Source organism: Triticum urartu, chromosome 5A (genome assembly GCF_056163025.1).
Source record: "Triticum urartu cultivar PI428250 chromosome 5A, HENAU_Tu73, whole genome shotgun sequence".
Taxonomy (NCBI): Eukaryota; Viridiplantae; Streptophyta; class Magnoliopsida; order Poales; family Poaceae; genus Triticum; species Triticum urartu.
In genome coordinates this window covers 539,821,960-539,841,799 of record NC_141877.1, presented here as the reverse complement: position 1 = coordinate 539,841,799, position 19,840 = coordinate 539,821,960, and the positions used below count along the sequence as shown (strand labels likewise).

Genomic DNA, 19,840 nt, shown 5'->3' with positions numbered 1-19,840 from the left:
AGGAGGTTCATTAAGGACTTCTCAAAAATTTCTCGGCCTCTGACTAATTTATTGCAAAAAGATATACCATTTGTCTTTGATGATGATTGTGTAGAAGCATTTGAAATACTTAAGAAAGCATTAGTCTCTGCACCTATTGTTCAGCCACCTGATTGGAATTTACCCTTTGAAATTATGTGTGATGCTAGCGATTATGATGTAGGTGTTGTTCTAGGGCAAAGAGTTGATAAGAAATTAAATGTTATCCATTATGCTAGTAAGACTCTAGACAATGCTCAGAGAAATTATGCTACTACTGAAAAAGAACTTTTAGCATTCGTATTTGCTTGTGATAAGTTCGGACCTTATATTGTTGATTCTAAAGTAACTATCCACACTGATCATGCTGCTATTAAATATCTTATGGAGAAGAAAGATGCTAAACCTAGACTTATTAGATGGGTTCTCTTGCTACAAGAATTTGATTTGCATATTGTTGATAGAAAAGGAGCTGAGAACCCCGTTGCAGACAACTTATCTAGGTTAGAGAATGTTCTTGATGACCCACTACCTATTGATGATAGCTTTCCTGATGAACAATTAAATGTTGTAAGTACTTCTCCTAGTACTCCTTGGCATGCTAATTATGCTAATTACATAGTTGCTAAATTTATACCACCTAGCTTCACATACCAACAAAAGAAAAAGTTCTTCTATGATATGAGACATTACTTTTGGGATGCCCACATCTTTATAAAGAAGGAGTAGATGGTGTTATTAGACTTTGTGTACCTGAGCATGAACAGGAACAGATCCAACGCAAGTGCCACTCCGAAACTTATGGAGGACACCACGCGGGAGATAGAACTGCACATAAGGTATTGCAATCCGGTTTTTATTGGCCTACTCTCTTCAAAGATGCTCGTAAGTTTGTCCTATCTTGTAATGAATGTCAAAGAATTGGTAATATTAGTAGACGTCAAGAAATGCCTATGAATTATTCACTTGTTATTGAACCATTTGATGTTTGGGGCTTTGATTATACGGGACCTTTTCCTGCCTCTAATGGATATACACATATTTTAGTTGCTGTTGATTATGTTACTAAGTGGGTAGAAGCTATTCCAACTAGTAGTGACGTTCATAACACTTCTATTAAAATGCTTAAAGAAGTTATTTTTCCGAGGTTTGGAGTCCCTAGATATTTAATGACTGATGGTGGTTCACATTTTATTCATGGAGCTTTCCATAAAATGCTTGCTAAATATGACGCCAATCATAGAATTGCATCTCTGTATCACCCACAGTCTAGTGGTCAAGTAGAATTGAGTAATAGAGAACTCAAATTAATTTTGCAAAAGACTGTCAATAGGTCTAGAAAGAATTTGTCCAAGAAACTTGATGATGCATTATGGGCCTATAGAAATGCATATAAAAATCCTATGGGTATGTTTCCGTATAAAATGGTCTATGGAAAAGCATGTCACTTACCTCTCGAACTAGAACGCAAGGCTTATTGGGCTATTAAAGAGCTCAACTATGATTTCAAACTTGCCGGTGAAAAGAGGTTATTTGATATTAGCTCACTTGATGAATGGAGAACCCAAGCTTATGAAAATGCCAAGTTGTTTAAAGAAAAGGTTAAAAGATGGCATGACAAAAGGATACAAAAGCGTGAGTTTAATGTAGATGATTATGTATTGATATACAACTCTCGTTTAAGATTTTTTGCAGGAAAACTTATCTCTAAATGGGAAGGCCCCTATGTTATCGAGGAGGTCTATCGTTCCGGTGCCATAAAAATCAACAACTTCGAAGGCACAAATCCTAAGGTGGTAAACGGTCAAAGAATCAAACATTATATCTCAGGTAATCCCATAAATGTTGAAACCAATATTATTGAAACCGTAACCCCGGAGGAATACATAAGGGACACTTTCCAGAACGTTTCAGACTCCGAAAAGGAATAGGTATGTGGTAAGGTAAGTAAACCGACTCCAAAACAATTTTTAAGGCAATATTTCTCCATTTTGGAATATTTAGAAAAATAGAAAATTAAGTAGCAGTCCGGGAAGGACACAAGCGCCCCACGAGGGTGGAGGGTGCGCCCTACCCCCTGGGCGCGCCCCCTACCTTGTGAGCGCCTCGTGTGCCTTCCGGACTCTGTTTTCTTGCACGATATGTATTTTGGTCGGTAAAAATTCATTATATAATCTCTCGGGGGTTTTGACTCCCGTATCACGCAGAAATCTCCTGTTTTTGTTTCGAGCTATTTTTTTGATAGATCTAGATTATCATGACGTCCCCAAGTGCTTCCAAGGACAAGTTCTTCGAGAAGGTCATCAACCCTTACCTCGCAGAGGTGCTGCGACACCCTCAAACCATTGAGATGCGTGATGGGTTGCTGCACATCCGCGATGCTGAGGGACCAAAGGGAACTGGAAGCGTGGAGATAAGGCTCGAAGCAATGGAGCAGCAAATTTTCAAGTGCCAGGGGATGGTGGAGCGTGGAATCAACGCTAACCACACGATGCTCGCGGAGTTCACTAACAACTACAAGCCGGATGCCAAGAACACTGAGGAGGCCATCTTCAAGCTATATGAGAAGATCGAGCACCTCCAAGCCCAAATCTATGACCTGCAAAACCAAAACTGTGAGTATGAATATAGATTCAAAAGAATGAGTTTGGCTGCAGATTCGAGGATTTCGGAGACTCGATCATCCTTTTATGATGGCGAACCTATGCCTTGGAAGATGGATGACAAGCCTGCATCATCAACAACACCTCCACCTTCTTCACCAACCAAGGAGATATAATAACATGGGTATGGGCACTCCCCTTGGCAACTGCCAAGCTTGGGGGAGGTGCCCCGGTATCGTATCACCATCACTTTTATCTTTACCATTTTCCATAGTTCGATCCTATTAGTAGTATTTTGATCTAGTAGAATAAAGTTTATGGCATGATCTAGTTGTGAGTTTTGCTTTATTATCCTTCTATGTAATCGAGTCCTTGAGCTATATAATAAATATTAGTGTTGAGTCAAGGGCTTGCTTATTTTTGCCGTGATCCCAAATAAAAGAAAAGAAAAGAGAAAAAGAATAAGAAGAAACAAAAGTTCATATTGATCTTATTGATAGTAATGAATTCACATAGAAAGAGTGTGATGATTAAAAGTTGTTGGGAGTTGGCAGACATAGCTTTGGTCATCTCTTGTATCCAATTCTTGTCTCCAAGTCTCCATCAACATCTCCATCGGGAGAGGGCAATCTCCATCAACATCTTCATCGGGAGAGGGCAATCTCCATCAACATCTTCATCGGGAGAGGGCAATCTCCATCAACATCTTCATCAGCACCATCTCATCTCAAAACCATAGTTCATCTCTTGTATCCAATTCTTGTCTCCAAGTCCGGGATTGGTGCTAGTAGGTTGCTAGTAGTGTTAATTACTCCTTGTAGTTGATGCTAGTTGGTTTAATTGGTGGAAGATCATATGTTCAGATCCTTTATGCATATTAATACCCCTCTGATTATGAACATGTTTATGCTTTGTGAGTAGTTACGTTTGTTCCGGAGGACATGGGAGAAGTCTTGCTATTAGTAGTCATGTGAATTTGGTATTCGTTCGATATTTTGATGAGATGTATGTTGTCTCTCCTCTAGTGGTGTTATGTGAACGTCGACTACATAACACTTCACCATTATTTGGGCCTAGAGGAAGGCATTGGGAAGTAATAAGTAGATGATGGGTTGCTAGAGTGACAGAAGCTTAAACCCTAGTTTATGTGTTGCTTCGTAAAGGGCTGATTTGGATCCATATGTTTCATGCTATGGTTAGGTTTACCTTGATACTTTTGTTGTAGTTGCGGATGCTTGCAATAGAGGTTAATCATAAGTGGGATGCTTGTTCAAGTAAGAACAACAACCAAGCACCGGTCCACCCACATATCAAATTATCAAAGTATCGAACGCGAATCATATGAACGTGATTAAAACTAGCTTGACGATATTCCCATGTGTCCTCGGGAGCGCTTTTCCTTATATAAGTGTTTTTCTAGGCTTGTCCTTTGCTACAAAAAGTATTAGGCCACCTTGCTGCACTTTATTTACTTTTGTTACTTTTTGCTCATTACAAATTATCTTATCACAAAACTATCTGTTACCACTTATTTTAGTACTTGCATAGAATACCTTGCTAAAAACCGTTTATCATTTCCTTCTGCTCCTCGTTGGGTTCGACACTCTTACTTATCGGAAGGACTACGATAGGTCCCCTATACTTGTGGGTCATCATATAGCCACCCTGTTTACTAAAGATGAGAGAACTCGTTACTTTTATATCCTTAAAATATTTCCGTTCTCATTAAAAGGTGATGCTAAGATATGGTTTAATTCTCTTGATCCTGGTTGTGTGCGTAGTCCCCAGGATATAATTTATTACTTCTCTGCTAAATATTTCCCTGCTCATAAGAAACAAGCTGCTTTAAGGGATATATATAATTTTGTGCAAATTGAAGAAGAGAGTCTCCCACAAGCTTGGGGAAGGCTTCTCCAATTACTTAATGCTTTGCCTGATCATCCTCTTAAGAAAAATGAAACTTGATATCTTTTATAATGGACTAACTGATACCTCTAGAGGTTACCTGGATAGTTGTGCTGGTTCTGTTTTCAGGGAAAGAACACCGGATGAAGCTGAAATCCTATTGAATAATATATTGACAAATGAAAATAATTGGACACCTCCGGAGCCAATTCCTGAGCCTATTCCTAAACCAACTCCGAAGAAGAGGGGTATTCTATTTCTCAGTCCTGAATATATGCAAGAGGCAAACAAATCTATGAAAGAAAAAGGTATTAAAGCTGGAGATGTTAAGAATTTACCTCCTATTGAAGAAATACATGGTCTTAATTTACCGCCTGTTGAAGAAACATATGATCCAAATCCTTCTCCTATTGAAGAAACTCATGGTCTTGATAACTCGACACAGGTAGTAAAGGTAAATTCTCTCTATAGATATGATAAAGCTAAAATCCCATTTACTAAATTTTCTAGCCTATACTTAGATGAGTTTGATAAATTTATGGCTAAGCAAGAAGATTTTAATGCTTATTTTGGTAGACAATTGAAATACAATTCTAATATACTTGAACACTTGGGTGATTACATGGCTAATGTCAAAGGTGAACTTAAACTTATTAGTAAACATGCTTCTATGGTTACCACTCAAGTAGAACAAGTACTTAAAGCTCAAAATGATTTTCTCAATGAATTGAATAGTAAGGATAATGATAATGTTGTAAGAGTTATGACTAGAGGTGGTAAAATGACTTAGGAACCTTTGTATCCTAAAGGCCATCCTAAGAGAATTGAGCAAGATTCTCAGAGAAATAATATAGATGTACCTAGTTCTTCTGAAAGGAAGAAAAAGAAAAATGATAGGACTTTGCATGCTTCTAGTGATCCTATTGTTGAAACACCTGAGAATCCAAATGATATTTCTATTTCTAATGCTGAAACTCAATCTGGTAATGAACCTGAAACTAGTGATAATGTTAATGATAATGTTCATAATGATGCTGAACCTAGTAATGATAATGACATAGAAATTGATTCTGTTGTTGATCTTGATAACCCACAACCAAAGAACCAACATTATGATAAAAAAGACTTTGTTGCTAGGAAACATGGTAAAGAAAGAGAGCCTTGGGTTCAGAAACCCATGCCTTTTCCTCCCAAACCATCTAAGAAAAAGGATGATGAGGATTTTGAGCGCTTTGCTGAAATGATTAGACCTATCTTTTTGCATATGCGATTGACTGATATGCTTAAAACCAATCCTTATGCTAAGTACATGAAAGATATTATTATAAATAAAAGAAAGATACCGGAAGCTGAAATTTCCACCATGCTTGCTAATTATACTTTTAAGGGTGGAATACCAAAGAAACTTGGAGATCCCGGTGTACCAACTATACCATGCTCCATTAAAAGAAACTATGTTAAAACTGCTTTATGTGACCTTGGAGCCGGTGTTAGTGTTATGCCTCTATCTTTATATCGTAGACTTGATATGAATAAGTTGACACCTACTGAAATATCTTTGCAAATGGCTGATAAATCAATTGCTATACCTGTCGGTATTTGTGAGGATGTGCCTATTGTAGTTGCAAACGTTACTATTTTAACGGACTTTGTTATTCTTGATATTCCCGAGGACGATAGTATGTCTATTATTCTTGGAAGACCCTTTTTGAATACTGTAGGGGCTGTTATTGATTGCACTAAAGGCAATGTCACTTTTCATGTTAATGGTAACGAGCATACAGTACACTTTCCGAGGAAACAACCTCAAGTTCATAGTATCAACTCTATTGGAAAAATTCCATCGATTATATTTGGAGCTTTTGAATTTCCTCTTCCTACTGTCAAGAAGAAATATGATATTCCTATTATTGGGGATGTGCATATCCCCGTTGAGGTAACATAGTGTTATTCGAAATTTCTCCGGTTCCATGTTACTCGGAATGAGTTCGTTAACAAGAATTGATCAACCTTGTTAGTGGATTCCTTTTGATGACCATGAGATGGAAGAAACTAGAAAGCACAACCTTCTGTACCCCACTTTTACTTTCTATTATTTATATTAAATAAAATAAAAACAAATATTTTTCTGTCTATTATCTGATTATCCGTGCAATATAAAAATACCTCGAAAATAAAAGTTCTCCAAATGCCCTGAAATTTAAATATGATTGTTTCTAGAATATTTGAGAATATTTGGCACTAAGAACACAGCAGGGGGGTCAACCACCTGCCCACAAGGGTGGAGGGCACGCCCTACCCCCCTGGGCGCGTCCCCCTGCCTCGTGGGTACACGGTGGCCCTCCTCCACTTATCCTTTCACCCATACACTCCTTCTTCCTCCTCCAAACACGAATATCTAGCTCAAGCACGAGTTCTAGCTCACTTTGCTGTCATTTTCGATCTCCTTGCTCAAAGCACCTCTCACAAAACTGCTTGGGGAGATTGTTCCTTGGTATGTGACTCCTCCATTGGTCCAATTAGTTTTTGTTATAGTACTTTATTCATTGCAAATTTTTGCTGCTTACGTGACCCTGTTCTTGAGCTTGCATGTCAAATTTATATGGTCAAAAGTAGTTTTGATGCATGATATAGGCTCTAGGCACTTGTAGGAGTAGTTGCTATCAATATTATTGAGTTTGGTTTACTTTTACTTTGAAGTTACTAAAAAATTTCAGAATTTTTTCAGAGAAGAAATATGCTTAGGAAAATGTTCCAAGGTGGTTCTTCAAGGAAGCAAGGACCCAGGCTCGCAATGCGTGATGCTGATGACGAGCCACCTGGAGACGCTCCAGTGCGTCCTTGTAAATGGCCTTCTGAGAACTTTATAGATCGAGCGGGAATTAAGGAAGAATTCAACGCATATTTGCGTACGCTGATATTGTGAGCTTCGAGGAAGAGAAGTGCAGCCAGTATCACAACCTCACCAGTACCTTTGTGAGGAGGTTTGAATTTTCAACTTCAGGGAATTCTCCAACTGTCCTGTTTGATCTTTATGATAATTCTTACACTATGGACTTAGAGGATTTTACCACTGCTTGCAAACTTCCACAATGGGGTAGTATAAGGGATCCTCTCAAATTTGAATTTAGAGATTTTCTTGCTAGTATAACTGTGGGAGAATCTAGAGATATAACACAAGCCACCATATGGAGCATTCACTTTCCTGCTATACATTATTTTGCTCTCTTCATAGGTAGATGCATTAATGGTAAAGATGATGCATGTGACATGTGTGTCCCTGACCTCAGTATTCTTTGGAGTGCTGTGTTAGGAGACAAACCTTATAATTTGGGAGCCATTGTTGCACGTAGGTTGCATCTTAATAGATTTAATGGAGATTTCTTTGGTGGAATTTATGCAACCCGCATAGCTAATTTTCTTGGTATAGCCATACGCCAAGATGATATTGAATTACCTCCTGCTTACCTAGACTTTAATGCTATTGTTCACCACCAGTTTGTCGAGAGGAATGAATCACCTCTTCAGTATCGACTAATCTTTGACACACGTTGTGCTGTCCATATTACTCTCCCTGCTCCTGCCTTCTTTGATCATCAGGCAAAAGGAAGATATACTATTACCAAAGAGGAGGCAGATGAGTACGAGAGGAGAGCGGAGGCCGCTCGTCGCCACGCTGCAGCTCAACAGGCGATAGCCGCTGCATCTTAGTACGACCCCAACTATTATTATGGATATCCGCCTGGCCAGCTGTGGCCATAGACAAACTTAGGCAAAATCCTAAGCTTGGGGGAGTACATATTTCCCACCGACATTACATTTATGTTCACACACTCATTGCTAGATGTTGGTGCTCATACTTTTTCATTGTATCATCCATGCTAGTTTATTTCCCTTTTTATGCTTTCTTCTTGTGTGTTTAATTAACCTTAAGAAAAAACCAAAAAAATTAGTTGTAACTTTTAGTTAGTTTAATTTCCATGCTTGTAGTAGTAATTAAAAAGAAAACCCAAAAAGATTTCATGTTCTTCTTTTGCTTATTGGGAGCTTTCCCGTGTAAATAGTTTTATTTCTTTTCTTTTCTTTGAGGGTCGATAGGAGAAGACCATAATTAAATTGTTGAAGTGGCTCTTATATGCATTATTGTTGATCTGAGAAAATAGCCCATATTGCCTTGTCTTCTCCTGTTTATTGAATGCCTGCAGATTCCAGCTTAGTCCAATGCACGTGCACTATTATTATTATTCACATCATTCGATCGTGCAAGTGAAAGGCAATTATGATGATATATGATGGACTGGCTGAGATGAGAAAAGCTGGTATGAACTCGACCTCTTTTGTTTTTGTAAATATGATTAGTTCATCGTTCCTGATTCAGCCTATTATGAATAAACATGTTTGCAATGACAACTAGAGATCATAGTTTCTTGTGCCATGCTTGATTAGCTATGAGTTATAATGGTTTACCTTGCGTGCCAACATGCTATTGAGATAGTTATGATGTGGTATGATAGGGTGGTATCCTCCTCTGAATGATTTAAGTGACTTGACTTGGTGCATGTTCACGCATGTAGTTGAAACAAAATCAACATAGCCTTCATGATATTTATGTTCATGGAGGATTATATCCTACTCATGCTTGCATTCGGTGTCAATTAATTTTAATGCATGTTCATGACTGTTGTTGCTCTCTAGCTGGTCGCTTCCCAGTCTTTTGCTAGCCTTCACCTGTACTAAGCGGGAATACTGCTTGTGCATCCAATCCCTTAAACCCCAAAGTTATTCCACATGAGTCCACCATACCTACCTATATACTGTATCTACCTGCCGTTCCAAGTAAATTTGTATGTGCCAAACTCTAAACCTTCAAATAAATATCCTGTTTTGTATACTCGAATAGCTCATGTATCAACTAGGGCTGTCCGTATCTTCCATGTTAGACGGGTTATTCTCAAGAGGAGTGGACTCCGCTCCTCACTCACGAGATAAATGGCTGGTCACCGGGATGCCCAGTCCCATGCTTTATGCAAAATAAATAAAAATAATTGCAAACAAAACTCCCCTGGGACTCTTGTTAGTTGGAGGTACTCGTTGTTTTGAGCAAGCCATGGATTGATGCTTGTTGGTGGAAGGGGGAGTATAAACTTTACCATTCTGTTTGGGAACCGCCTATAATGTGTGTAGCATGGAAGATATCGCCATCTCTTAGTTGTTATGTTGATAATGAAAGTATACCGCTCAAAATATTATTCACCTCTATTTCAAAACCGAGCTCTGGCACCTATACAAATCCCTGGTTCCCTCTGCGAAGGGCCTATGTATTTACTTTTATGTTGAGTCATCATCCTCTTATTAAAAAGCACCAGTTGGAGAGCACCGCTGTCATTTGCATTCATTATTGTTAGTTTACATTGAGTATGACTTGACTGGATCTCTTTTACCATGAATTACAATGTCTAGTCAGTCCTTGGTCTTTAAAGGTGCTCTGCATTTATGTTTTGCGGTCTCAGAAAGGGCTAGCGAGATACCATCTTGTTATATCATATTATGATTGTTTTGAGAAAGTGTTGTCATCCGAGATTTATTATTATGGTTCGCTAGTTGATTATGCTATTGACATGAGTAAACTTGAGACCTATGCGTTATTGCGAATGTGGTTAGTTATAATCTTTGCTGAAAACTTGAATGCTGGCTTTACATATTTACAACAACAAGAGCAAACCGAGTTTGTAAAATTTTTTCTTTATCACTTTCAGTTTATCAACTGAATTGCTTGAGGACAAGCAAAGGTTTAAGATTGGGGGAGTTGATACGTCTTCGTCGTATCTACTTTTCCAAACACTTTTGCCCTTGTTTTGGACTCTAACTTGCATGATTTGAATGGAACTAACCCGTACTGGCGCTATTTTCAGCAGAATTACTATGGTGTTATTTATGTGCAGAAAGAAACGTTCTCAGAATGACCTGAAACTTCACAGAGCAATTTTTCAGAAAATATGAAAAATACCTGCAAAAGATGAAGGCCAGGGGGCCCACCACCTGTCCACGAGGGTGGGGGGCGCGCCCCCCTACCTCGTGGGCCCCCTGTTGCCTCTCCGACTCCAACTCCAACTCCATATATTGTGTTTCGGGGAGAAAAAAATCAGGAGAAGAAATCATTGCGTTTTACGATACGAAGCCGCCGCCAAGCCCTAAAACCTCTCGGGAGAGCTGGTCTGGAGTCCGTTCGGGGCTCCGGAGAGGGGAATCCGTCGCCATCGTCATCATCAACCATCCTCCATCACCAATTTCATGATGCTCACCGCCGTACGTGAGTAATTGCATCGTAGGCTTGCTGGACGGTGATGGGTTGGATGAGATCTATCATGTAATCGAGTTAGTTTTGTTAGGGTTTGATCCCTAGTATCCACTATGTTCTGAGATTGATGTTGCTATGACTTTGCTATGCTTAATGCTTGTCACTAGGGCCCGAGTGTCATGATTTCAGATCTGAACCTATTATGTTTTCATCAATATATGAGTGTTCTTGATCCTATCTTGCAAGTCTATAGTCACCTATTATGTGTTATGATCCGTTAACCCCAAAGTGACAATAATCGGGATACTTACCGATGATGACCGTAGTTTGAGGAGTTCATGTATTCACTATGTGTTAATGCTTTGTTCCGGTACTCTATTAAAAGGAGGCCTTAATATCCCTTAGTTTCCGTAAGGACCCCGCTGCCACGGGAGGGTAGGACCAAAGATGTTATGCAAGTTCTTTTCCACAAGCACGTATGACTATATTCGGAATACATGCCTACATTACATTGACGAACTGGAACTAGTTCTGTGTCACCCTAGGTTATGACTGTTACATGATGAACCGCATCCGACATAATTCTCCATCACCGATTCATTGCCTATGAGCTTTCCATATATTGTTCTCCGCTTATTTACTTTTCCGTTGCTATTGCTATTATCACTACAAAATACCAAAAACATTACTTTTAATATTGTTACCTTTTGTTACCGTTATCACTACTATCATATTACTTTGCTACTAAACACTTTGCTGCAGATATTAAGTTTCCAGGTGTGGTTGAATTGACAACTCAACTGCTAATACTTGAGAATATTCTTTGGCTCCCCTTGTGTCGAATCAATAAATTGTGGTTGAATACTCTACCCTCGAAAAATGTTGCGATCCCATATACTTGTGGGTTATCATCGAGCACTTTGTTCCACCTGCTGTTGAGCGTATTTTGTGCGGCCTTAAGCCTTTGCTTCTGCTTCTTCAGACTCCTCGATGTGGCAATAAGCCTTCTGCGGAGGTTCTCTTACTCCAAGTGCGTTTCCGGGATGATGTGTGCATCTTCGTCCGGACTGTTTTCCTCCCCAGAGGGGGTTTGATGAGGTTTATCCTCGGCGTCGCCGTGTTCGGATGTCGGATCCGTACTATGTTCGCCGTTTGTAGCTTCATCGTGCTCTGTCGCAGGGGCAATGTGGTTGCCGTTTCCTCTAGAGTCGACTGGAGTGTTATTTTCTCTTGCGCTGTTAGCGCTGTTTTTGCTATGGCGGGACTTAGAGTGGCACCACTGACATCGGCGCTTGGGTTGCTTCTTGGAGGGGCTATCCTCCACTGTCTCTTCGCCATTGCCTTCTTTGGGTGTATGCACCATGTATACGTCATGTGATGAAGTGGTTGTTCGGCGCCCTGTGGGCACTGGTTCCTGTTCGTCTCCTGCGTCTTCGTCCATGCCGTCGATGTCTTTGGAGTTAAAGTCGAGCATGTCGGTTAAGTCGTCGACAGTGGCTACTAAGTGGGTGGTCGGTGGGTAGCGAATTTCTTCGTCGTCCGCATCCCATTCTAGCCGGACATAGTTCGGCCAAGGTTCTCCTGACAAGGAGAGAGACCTTAATGAATTTAGCACATCGCCGAAAGGCGAGTGCTGAAAGATATCCGCGGAGGTGAACTCCATGATCGGCGCCTAGTCGGATTCGATAGGCACGGATGCAGGCGGCTCGGAGTCCGTGGCCGGAGACGAATCCAATGGTTCGGCGACACGGCTCTCGTAAGGGGTGAAGTCAGTATCCGGCTCCATCACCACCGAGAGTGTGGCCTCCATGGCGGGGTCTATCCCTCCGTCCTTGGATGGCGCAATTTGCTCCGGATTGAAGGCCGGAGTAGTTGTAGATGCGATCTCCCGAACACTATCCGACGGCAGAGTTACGTCATGCTCGTCGTGATTGTGCGGTGCACCTGACATGGGCTCGAATCCGTCGAAGATCGAGTCTCCGCGGATGTCGGCAGTGTAGTTTAAGTTTCCGAACCTGACCTGATGGCCAAGGGCGTAGCTCTCGATCTGCTCCAGATGGCCAAGTGAATTGGCCCACAGTGTGAAGCCGCCGAATATGAAGATCTGTCCGGGGAGGAAAACCTCACCCTGAACCGCATCGTTACCGATGATCGAAGGGGCCATCAAGCCTTATGGTGACGACACGGTGGAACTCTCAATGAAAGCACCAATATCGGTGTCAAAACCGGTGGATCTCGGGTAGGGGGTCCTGAACTGTGCGTCTAAGGTGGATGGTAACAAGAGGCAGGGGACACGATGTTTACCCAGGTTCGGGCCCTCTTGATGGAGGTAATACCCTACGTCCTGCTTGATGGTTCTTGATGATATGAGTATTACAAGAGTTGATCTACCACGAGATCGTAGAGGCTAAACCCTAGAAGCTAGCCTATGGTATGATTGTATGTTGTCCTATGGACTAAACCCTCCGGTTTATATAGACACCGGAAGGGGCTAGGGTTACACAGAGTCGGTTACAAGGGAGGAGATCTACATATCCGTATTGCCAAGCTTGCCTTCCACGAGAAGGAGAGTCCTATCCGGACACGAGACGAAGTCTTTAATCTTGTATCTTCATAGTCCAACAGTCCGGCCAAATGATATAGTCCGGTTGTCCGGAGACCCCCTAATCCAGGACTCCCTCACTCACCGTCCCACAAGGAGTACCAATGGATCATACACAACCCACGGGAGGGGCCGCGTTGCACGCACGAGGCCTTCCGATCTTGATCGGAGAGTTGGAATCGTTGAAGCCATGATGATACTAGGAACGCACACCACCTCTCCCCTTGCTACCAACATAACCATGAGAAGGCGCCACTATCGATGTCGTGTTGCTCGCCGCAGAGCTAAACGCGCAGCCTCTCCACCTAGGACCGCCACTTCCCAGGCCGACTCTTCGCCTCCACCAAGGCACAAGGCAGATAGGGTGGGGCAACACACATGTCGACCCATGCATGCAGAACCTTTGGCATGTGGTTTAGATCCTGACTTGATCCAACCCTTCACCGGCGAGACTGGACTAGAGCAAGAATCACCGACGTCCGCGGCGCTCTTGCCTATCCTCAGCCACCGGGGTAGCAGGCCTCCGCAGGCCAGATCCGACCAAGGGCACACCCCATGGCCCACCACCCCACCTCTAAAATCCCAACACAAGAACCCTCACCGTGGGTCACCTGAGTCCTACATAGTCGTACGCTCGTACCCATGTCGCTGCCCAGTTTGGGTCGATCCCATGGGAGCACCCCATGCGCCAAAGAGGCCAATACCACGAGGTCATCGGACCGACCGGACCTGACCACTCACATCGCAAGGGAGAGCCTCCGCTGTCGTGCCACTGCCGAAATGTCATAGACCGACGCTGAGGGAAGGGGGGCCGACGGCTGGCGACACGGGGGACGAAGAGTGTAGGACAACGGAATATTGCAAGGTCACTTCAACCTGTATGGTCGGATCCATTACAGGCTCTGGACCACAATGTATATGGCAGCAAGACAACAAGTTCGGATATAATTTCAAGACAAGTGGACAGTTAATGCATGAATGAACAATCACATACTCCTAGACGCCACACATACGTTAGGACAACACAGAGATAGTTTTGCAACAACAAAAAAAGATCAAGAGTGTGCACCAATTAAACACGGCACGGCCAACACGAGAAGTTATTTCTTTCCTTCTTGAGGACGCGCCCTGGCCTTCTTTGCGCGTTACGTTGTTCCGAATCAATATTTCCCTGGTGATCCGAATTTGCTGGATTCTTGTGACGGCGGCGGCGATGGACGATGTGGCGCCGGCTTCGAAGCGGAGGCGGCGCGGGCCAGGACCTCCGGTGACCAAGCAGGACGGTAACGATACAAGCCTCGACTTCATCAGCCGTCTCCCCGACGAGATCCTCGGCAGCATCCTCTCCCTCCTCCCCGACACCAAGGACGCCGGCCGGACAACCGTTCTGTCGTTGCGGTGGCGCCATCTCTGGCGCTCCGCGCCGCTCAACCTCGTCGCCAACCGCCGCCTCTCCGGACGGGAGCACGACCGCATCGCCATCGTCTCCGAGATCCTCGCCACGCACCATGGCCCGGCACGCCGCCTCTCCTTCCGCGCCATCCCCATGCGCTCCAATCGCTACGCCATGTTCGACGGCTGGTTCCGGTCCCCCGCCCTCGATGGGCTCGAGGAGCTCGACTTCTTCGGAGGGTTCAATCCACCGGTCCCGCTGCCTCCGTCCGCGCTCCGTTTCGCGACCACGCTGCGCGTCGTCAGCATCCACGCTTGTGATTTCCCCGACATTGATGATGTATGTTTCCCTCGGCTGAACCAGCTCAATCTCTCCAGCATCACCATCTCAGAGACGGCCCTCCGCCGCCTGCTCGCCAGCTGCACAGCGCTTGAGAACCTTGAGCTTCGAAGGATCAGAAAGCTCAGCAGCATCCGGATCGTCTCGCCAACTCTCCGCAGTATTGCTGTCTCGATTTGCAGTCAACTTGTTATTGAGGATGCACCTTGCCTTGAAAGATTGATTTCACTTGCTCCATTTGATGGCCCAATAACAATCAAGGTCATCATGGCACCGAAACTGAAGGTGCTGGGCTACCTGACTAGCCAAATCTCCGAGCTTGTGATTGGCAACATAATCGTTAAGGTAGAAGAAATCTCATTTTTCTTGAAACTTGTGTGATGCATTTGATCATTTCCTATTTGCATCGTCACCTGTTATTTATTGATGTGTATCTTCTGTTTTGTTTTTTCCCCAGAAAATGACCCCCATCAGTTTCACCACGTCGGTGCGCACGGTGAAGGTCTTGGTTCTAGAGTCTATGGGTCCCAATCTGGATGCAATTGTCGGATTCCTTAGATGCTTTCCCTGCCTGGAGAAGCTATACATCCATGTAAGATCTTTGTTGCTAAATGTTAACCACTTTAGCAAGACAAATTGCTTTAATTTTGATCAATCATACACCTCTCTAGATACCTAGTTTTGGACATACATAGAAATGTTAATCACTTTAGCAAGACAAATTGCTTTAATTTGTTTGGTTACTTTACTCCAAATTTGATGATGACAAATGTAGTTGTGAAAACTGCATCTAGGAGAACATTGAAATTAACCTGAACGTGCATTTTAAATTTAAAAGTTGTTCAACAATCCTTAGTTAACACAACATGCAACATATATAGATGTGGCTAGATGGTAGCTAACTGGAAATTACACTTTTAGGTCCTGCGAAAAATTACATTGTTTATGCGACCTAAGTGGTCAGTATAATTAAATTTCTTCTTTTTCAGTCACGTCTTAAGATGAATACGAAAAACCTGCGGCAATATGACCCACTCGTTGATCCTGTCGAGTGCCTTGACCTCCACCTGAGAGAAATTGTATTATACAACTACCAAGGCAAGAAACCAGATGTTGACTTTGCCAAGTTCTTCGTATTGAATGCAAGGGTGCTCAAGGTAATGAAATTCGGTGTCCTTGGTGCTAGCTGCAATGAGAAATGGATGGCCAGCCAGCATAGGCGGCTACAGCTGGATAATAGAGCCTCTTGTGATGCGCAATTTGATTTCAAAAGAAATTTTGTTATTCCCAGTTTTTCCTATGGCAAGCACCTACATTATATGTGGATGCCTGATCCCTTTGATAGCTCATTGTGTAAATGTTGTCAATCCGCTTGATGCATTTTCAAGAGATACTTTGTTTATGTTGTCAAATCTTCGTTCCAAACAAATGTTCAATGTCGTTTTATACAAAATGATTATATTTAAGTTCTTGTTTACACAACCTTTCTGTTTGCGAAATCCTTGCTGTGACCGTAGCATATGTTTGTTAGCTGAAACTGAAAGAGGATCCAGCTCCTTGTTGCCAGTTGCCGTGTTTGTTCAGCATACATAATATGCCCGTTACCAAAAACAAATAAGAGGTGGAGGTGTAGATTACTAGATTAACACATGTTACCCGCAAGAAAAGGCAGATTAGCACGTGTCACATGAATTTCTCCAGAGCTCATGGGATTATTTTGAAATCAAGAGGGAGCTTAATTTATCAGCGAGTATTCGTTTCAAGGCAACATGTACATGAACAGTCCTATTTATGGTTCACCAGCCGGATTGCTAAAATGTGGCCGATCGTGTTGTTTAGTTTTAATGTATAAATGCCGTACGAGGTGTATACGTTTATGCTATGTAGTCTTGCTTGACCTTCAGGGGAAAATCTAAGTAGCAAAAGAATACAACACATTGCCAGGCCTTTTAGTTCGGTCTCCAAAAATGGTGCTTTACCGTAGTTACAGTCTCTTGCAAAAACAGAGCCTTAAAAATGGACTAGTATACAGAAAGAAAGGCCTTTGACCTGTACTCCACGCTGGTTAATACTTGAAAAATGTTCTTATATTATGGGATGGAGGAAGTAGTTAATGTAAGACCATTTTGCAAGCTTTGTACACTGCATGAGATTGTGACATACGTTTTCACACTGAAATAATATGTTTTTGTTATCTCTATATTGGTAATTGGTATACTAAGATTCAGAAGTCTGCAGAACCAGGGGGATAGCAGGTTCCTGTGCCATTTTGGCATGCAGTTGGCACAGGAAACACAAGCTCCTGCCTCGACCAGTATAAGGAAAGGGGCAGGGGCAGGTTCAAGGGGCATTACTGGTGTCACTTTGTATGTCAAAGTGGAATGATCTATGAACCTCTCCGACCCCGCCGCCGCTCCGTCCGCCGGCGTCCCCCCGGCATCCGAGCTCCCCGCCACCTCTCCGGCCCCATGTGACGCTCCCTTCCCTTCCCCTTCCTCGCCCGCTCCGGCCCCGGCCCTCGCCCCCTGTGTGCACTCGGCTGATTTGGCCGACGAAGAGCCGCTCCCCTCTTCCCGGTCCGCCGTCCCCCGTCGCCCCGGCGTGCCCAGCCGGGCCGGTGACTTAGCCCCCCGGGTGAGTGGTTCGGTCGCCGGCTCGCGGCCGCCGCGGTCGCCGACACCGCCCTCGAGCTCGTCTCAGGCGGGTAGGTTGCAAGGCGCGGCCTTGCGTGCGGGAGGGGCACGCCGCCGCGGGCCTGGGGGGTCGTCGGGCGCTCAGATCGGGGTCGCGCCGGCTCGTCGTGGCGTCGCTCGGAGCTCTGTGATGGCCCGGCGTCGCCGGCCCCGCCGGCTGCTCGCCGCGTCGCGTCCCCCACCGCCCCGTTCGTCCGCGCGTCGCCTTTTCGGCCGTTCATCGCCTCTTTCGGATCTTCAGTGTTGTGCTTCCGTGCCTCCTCCACGCTCGTCATCTGCGTGTGCTCCCTGCGGCTGGGTCGTCGGCGACGGCGACGACGGCTAGCCCTGCGAATCGAGGGGAAACCCTATGAATCGCGGCTGCCCCTCGCCTGTGGAGCCGCTCCCCGCCTGCCTCGAGCCGCCTGGGCCGCGCGTCGGCTGTGGTGGGCCTGCTGGGCTGTGGCCCAACCCATCTGCGGCTTCCAGATCCTGGGCCCCTGCCCCGGTTGCTGGGCCGCCCTACAGATCATGTGCCATCTTTGTGCCCTAGGCCCAGATCTATCATGGCATCTATCTGGATCCCCTCCACCTCGGCTCATTCCTCCGCCGCCACCCTCGATCCCGCTCGCCTCTCCCTCACCCCTCATCCCGCCGTCGCCTCCGAAGGCCCCCTTGCCACGTCCGCTGCCCCCCTTCCCCCCCCCCCCCCCCCCCCGCCCTCCTCTCCCGTCTCGTCGCGCCCGCCCATGACGCGCGAGTAGGACGACGAGGCATCCCGCCCCAAACGCCGTGAGGTTGACCGGCGCGAGGCAACCTGCCCCTCCCCTGATGCCCTGCGCCGGGAGGAGGAGCTCCGGCGGGAGCTGCGCGCGCTCCGGGACGGCCGCCGTGATGAGCGCCGCTCTCTGGCCCGATGCGATTCCCGGGGCCAGTCCCGCTCCCCTCGGCAGGAGGCCTCGGGTGACTGGCGAGCGAGGAGGCGCTTGCCATCCCCTGCCCGGCGGCGCGGCCGCAACCCCTCCCCGGCGCGGGCCCCGCGTCCCCCGTCCCCCCGCTCCCAAGCGCCGCCTCCAGCTCCCGCTACGAAAAGATACGTGCCGCCCCACGCCACCGGGTCCTCGGCGCCTTCCGCGACTACCACTCCGGGCGGCGGCCCCTCTCGCGGCCGCCAAGGCCCTGCCAAGAAGAAGAAGCGTCGCGGTCAGGGCCGAGGCAACCCGGCCTCCCTGCCACCTTCGTTCCCGGGCTCCTCCGCCGTCCCGGACTCCGTTTCCAACTGAGGGAGTCCTGGATTAGGGGGTGTTCGGATAGCCGGACTATACCTTCAGCCGGACTCCTGGACTATGAAGATACAAGATTGAAGACTTCGTCCCGTGTCCGGGAGGGACTTTCCTTGGCGTGGAAGGCAAGCTTGGCGATACGGATATGTAGATCTCCTACCATTGTAACCGACTCTATGTAACCCTAACCCTATCCGGTGTCTATATAAACCGGAGGGTTTTAGTCCGTACGACAACATAGACAACAATAATCATACCATAGGCTAGCTTCTAGGGTTTAGCCTCCTCGATCTCGTGGTAGACCTACTCTTGTACTACCCATATTATCAATATTAATCAAGCAGGACGTAGGGTTTTACCTCCATTGAGAGGGCCCGAACCAGGGTAAAACTTCGTGTCCCTTGCCTCCTGTTACCATTCGGCCTAGACGCACAGTTCGGGACCCCCTACCCGAGATCCGCCTGTTTTGACACCGACATTGGTGCTTTCATTGAGAGTTCCTCTGTGTAGTCGCCGTCAGGCTCGATGGCTCCTACAATCATCAATAGCGATGCAGTCCAGGGTGAGACCTTCCTCCCCGGACAGATCTTCGTTTTCGGCGGCTTCACACTACGGGCCGATTCACTTGGCCGTCTGGAGCAGATTGTAAGCTACGCCCCTAGCCGTCAGGTCAGATTTGGAAGTTTAAACTACACGGCTAACGTCCGCGGGGACTTGATCTTCGACG

The 19,840-nt window shown here is 45.2% G+C and overlaps 1 protein-coding gene across 1 annotated transcript; it reads left to right on the top strand.

Moving 5' to 3' along the window:
* The first annotated feature begins 14,639 nt into the window (after positions 1–14,639).
* On the top strand, positions 14,640–16,570 carry LOC147972634 (FBD-associated F-box protein At4g10400-like). The gene is made up of 3 exons (XM_087524416.1): positions 14,640–15,503; positions 15,616–15,750; positions 16,148–16,570. Exons 1-3 carry the CDS (start codon positions 14,640–14,642, stop codon positions 16,532–16,534), a joined length of 1,386 nt encoding a protein of 461 aa, XP_087380542.1. The 3' UTR covers positions 16,535–16,570.
* The last annotated feature ends 3,270 nt before the right edge of the window (positions 16,571–19,840 follow it).

What these genes read in the sequence shown, in the direction of transcription:
- LOC147972634 (XM_087524416.1), top strand. Translation starts at nt 14,640, where the DNA reads ATGGACGATGTGGCGCCGGCTTCGAAGCGGAGGCGGCGCGGGCCAGGA. An exon ending in TTGGCAACATAATCGTTAAG is followed by an intron (nt 15,504 to 15,615) that starts GTAGAAGAAATC and finishes TTTTTTCCCCAG; the next exon opens with AAAATGACCCCCATCAGTTT. An exon ending in TGGAGAAGCTATACATCCAT is followed by an intron (nt 15,751 to 16,147) that starts GTAAGATCTTTG and finishes CTTCTTTTTCAG; the next exon opens with TCACGTCTTAAGATGAATAC.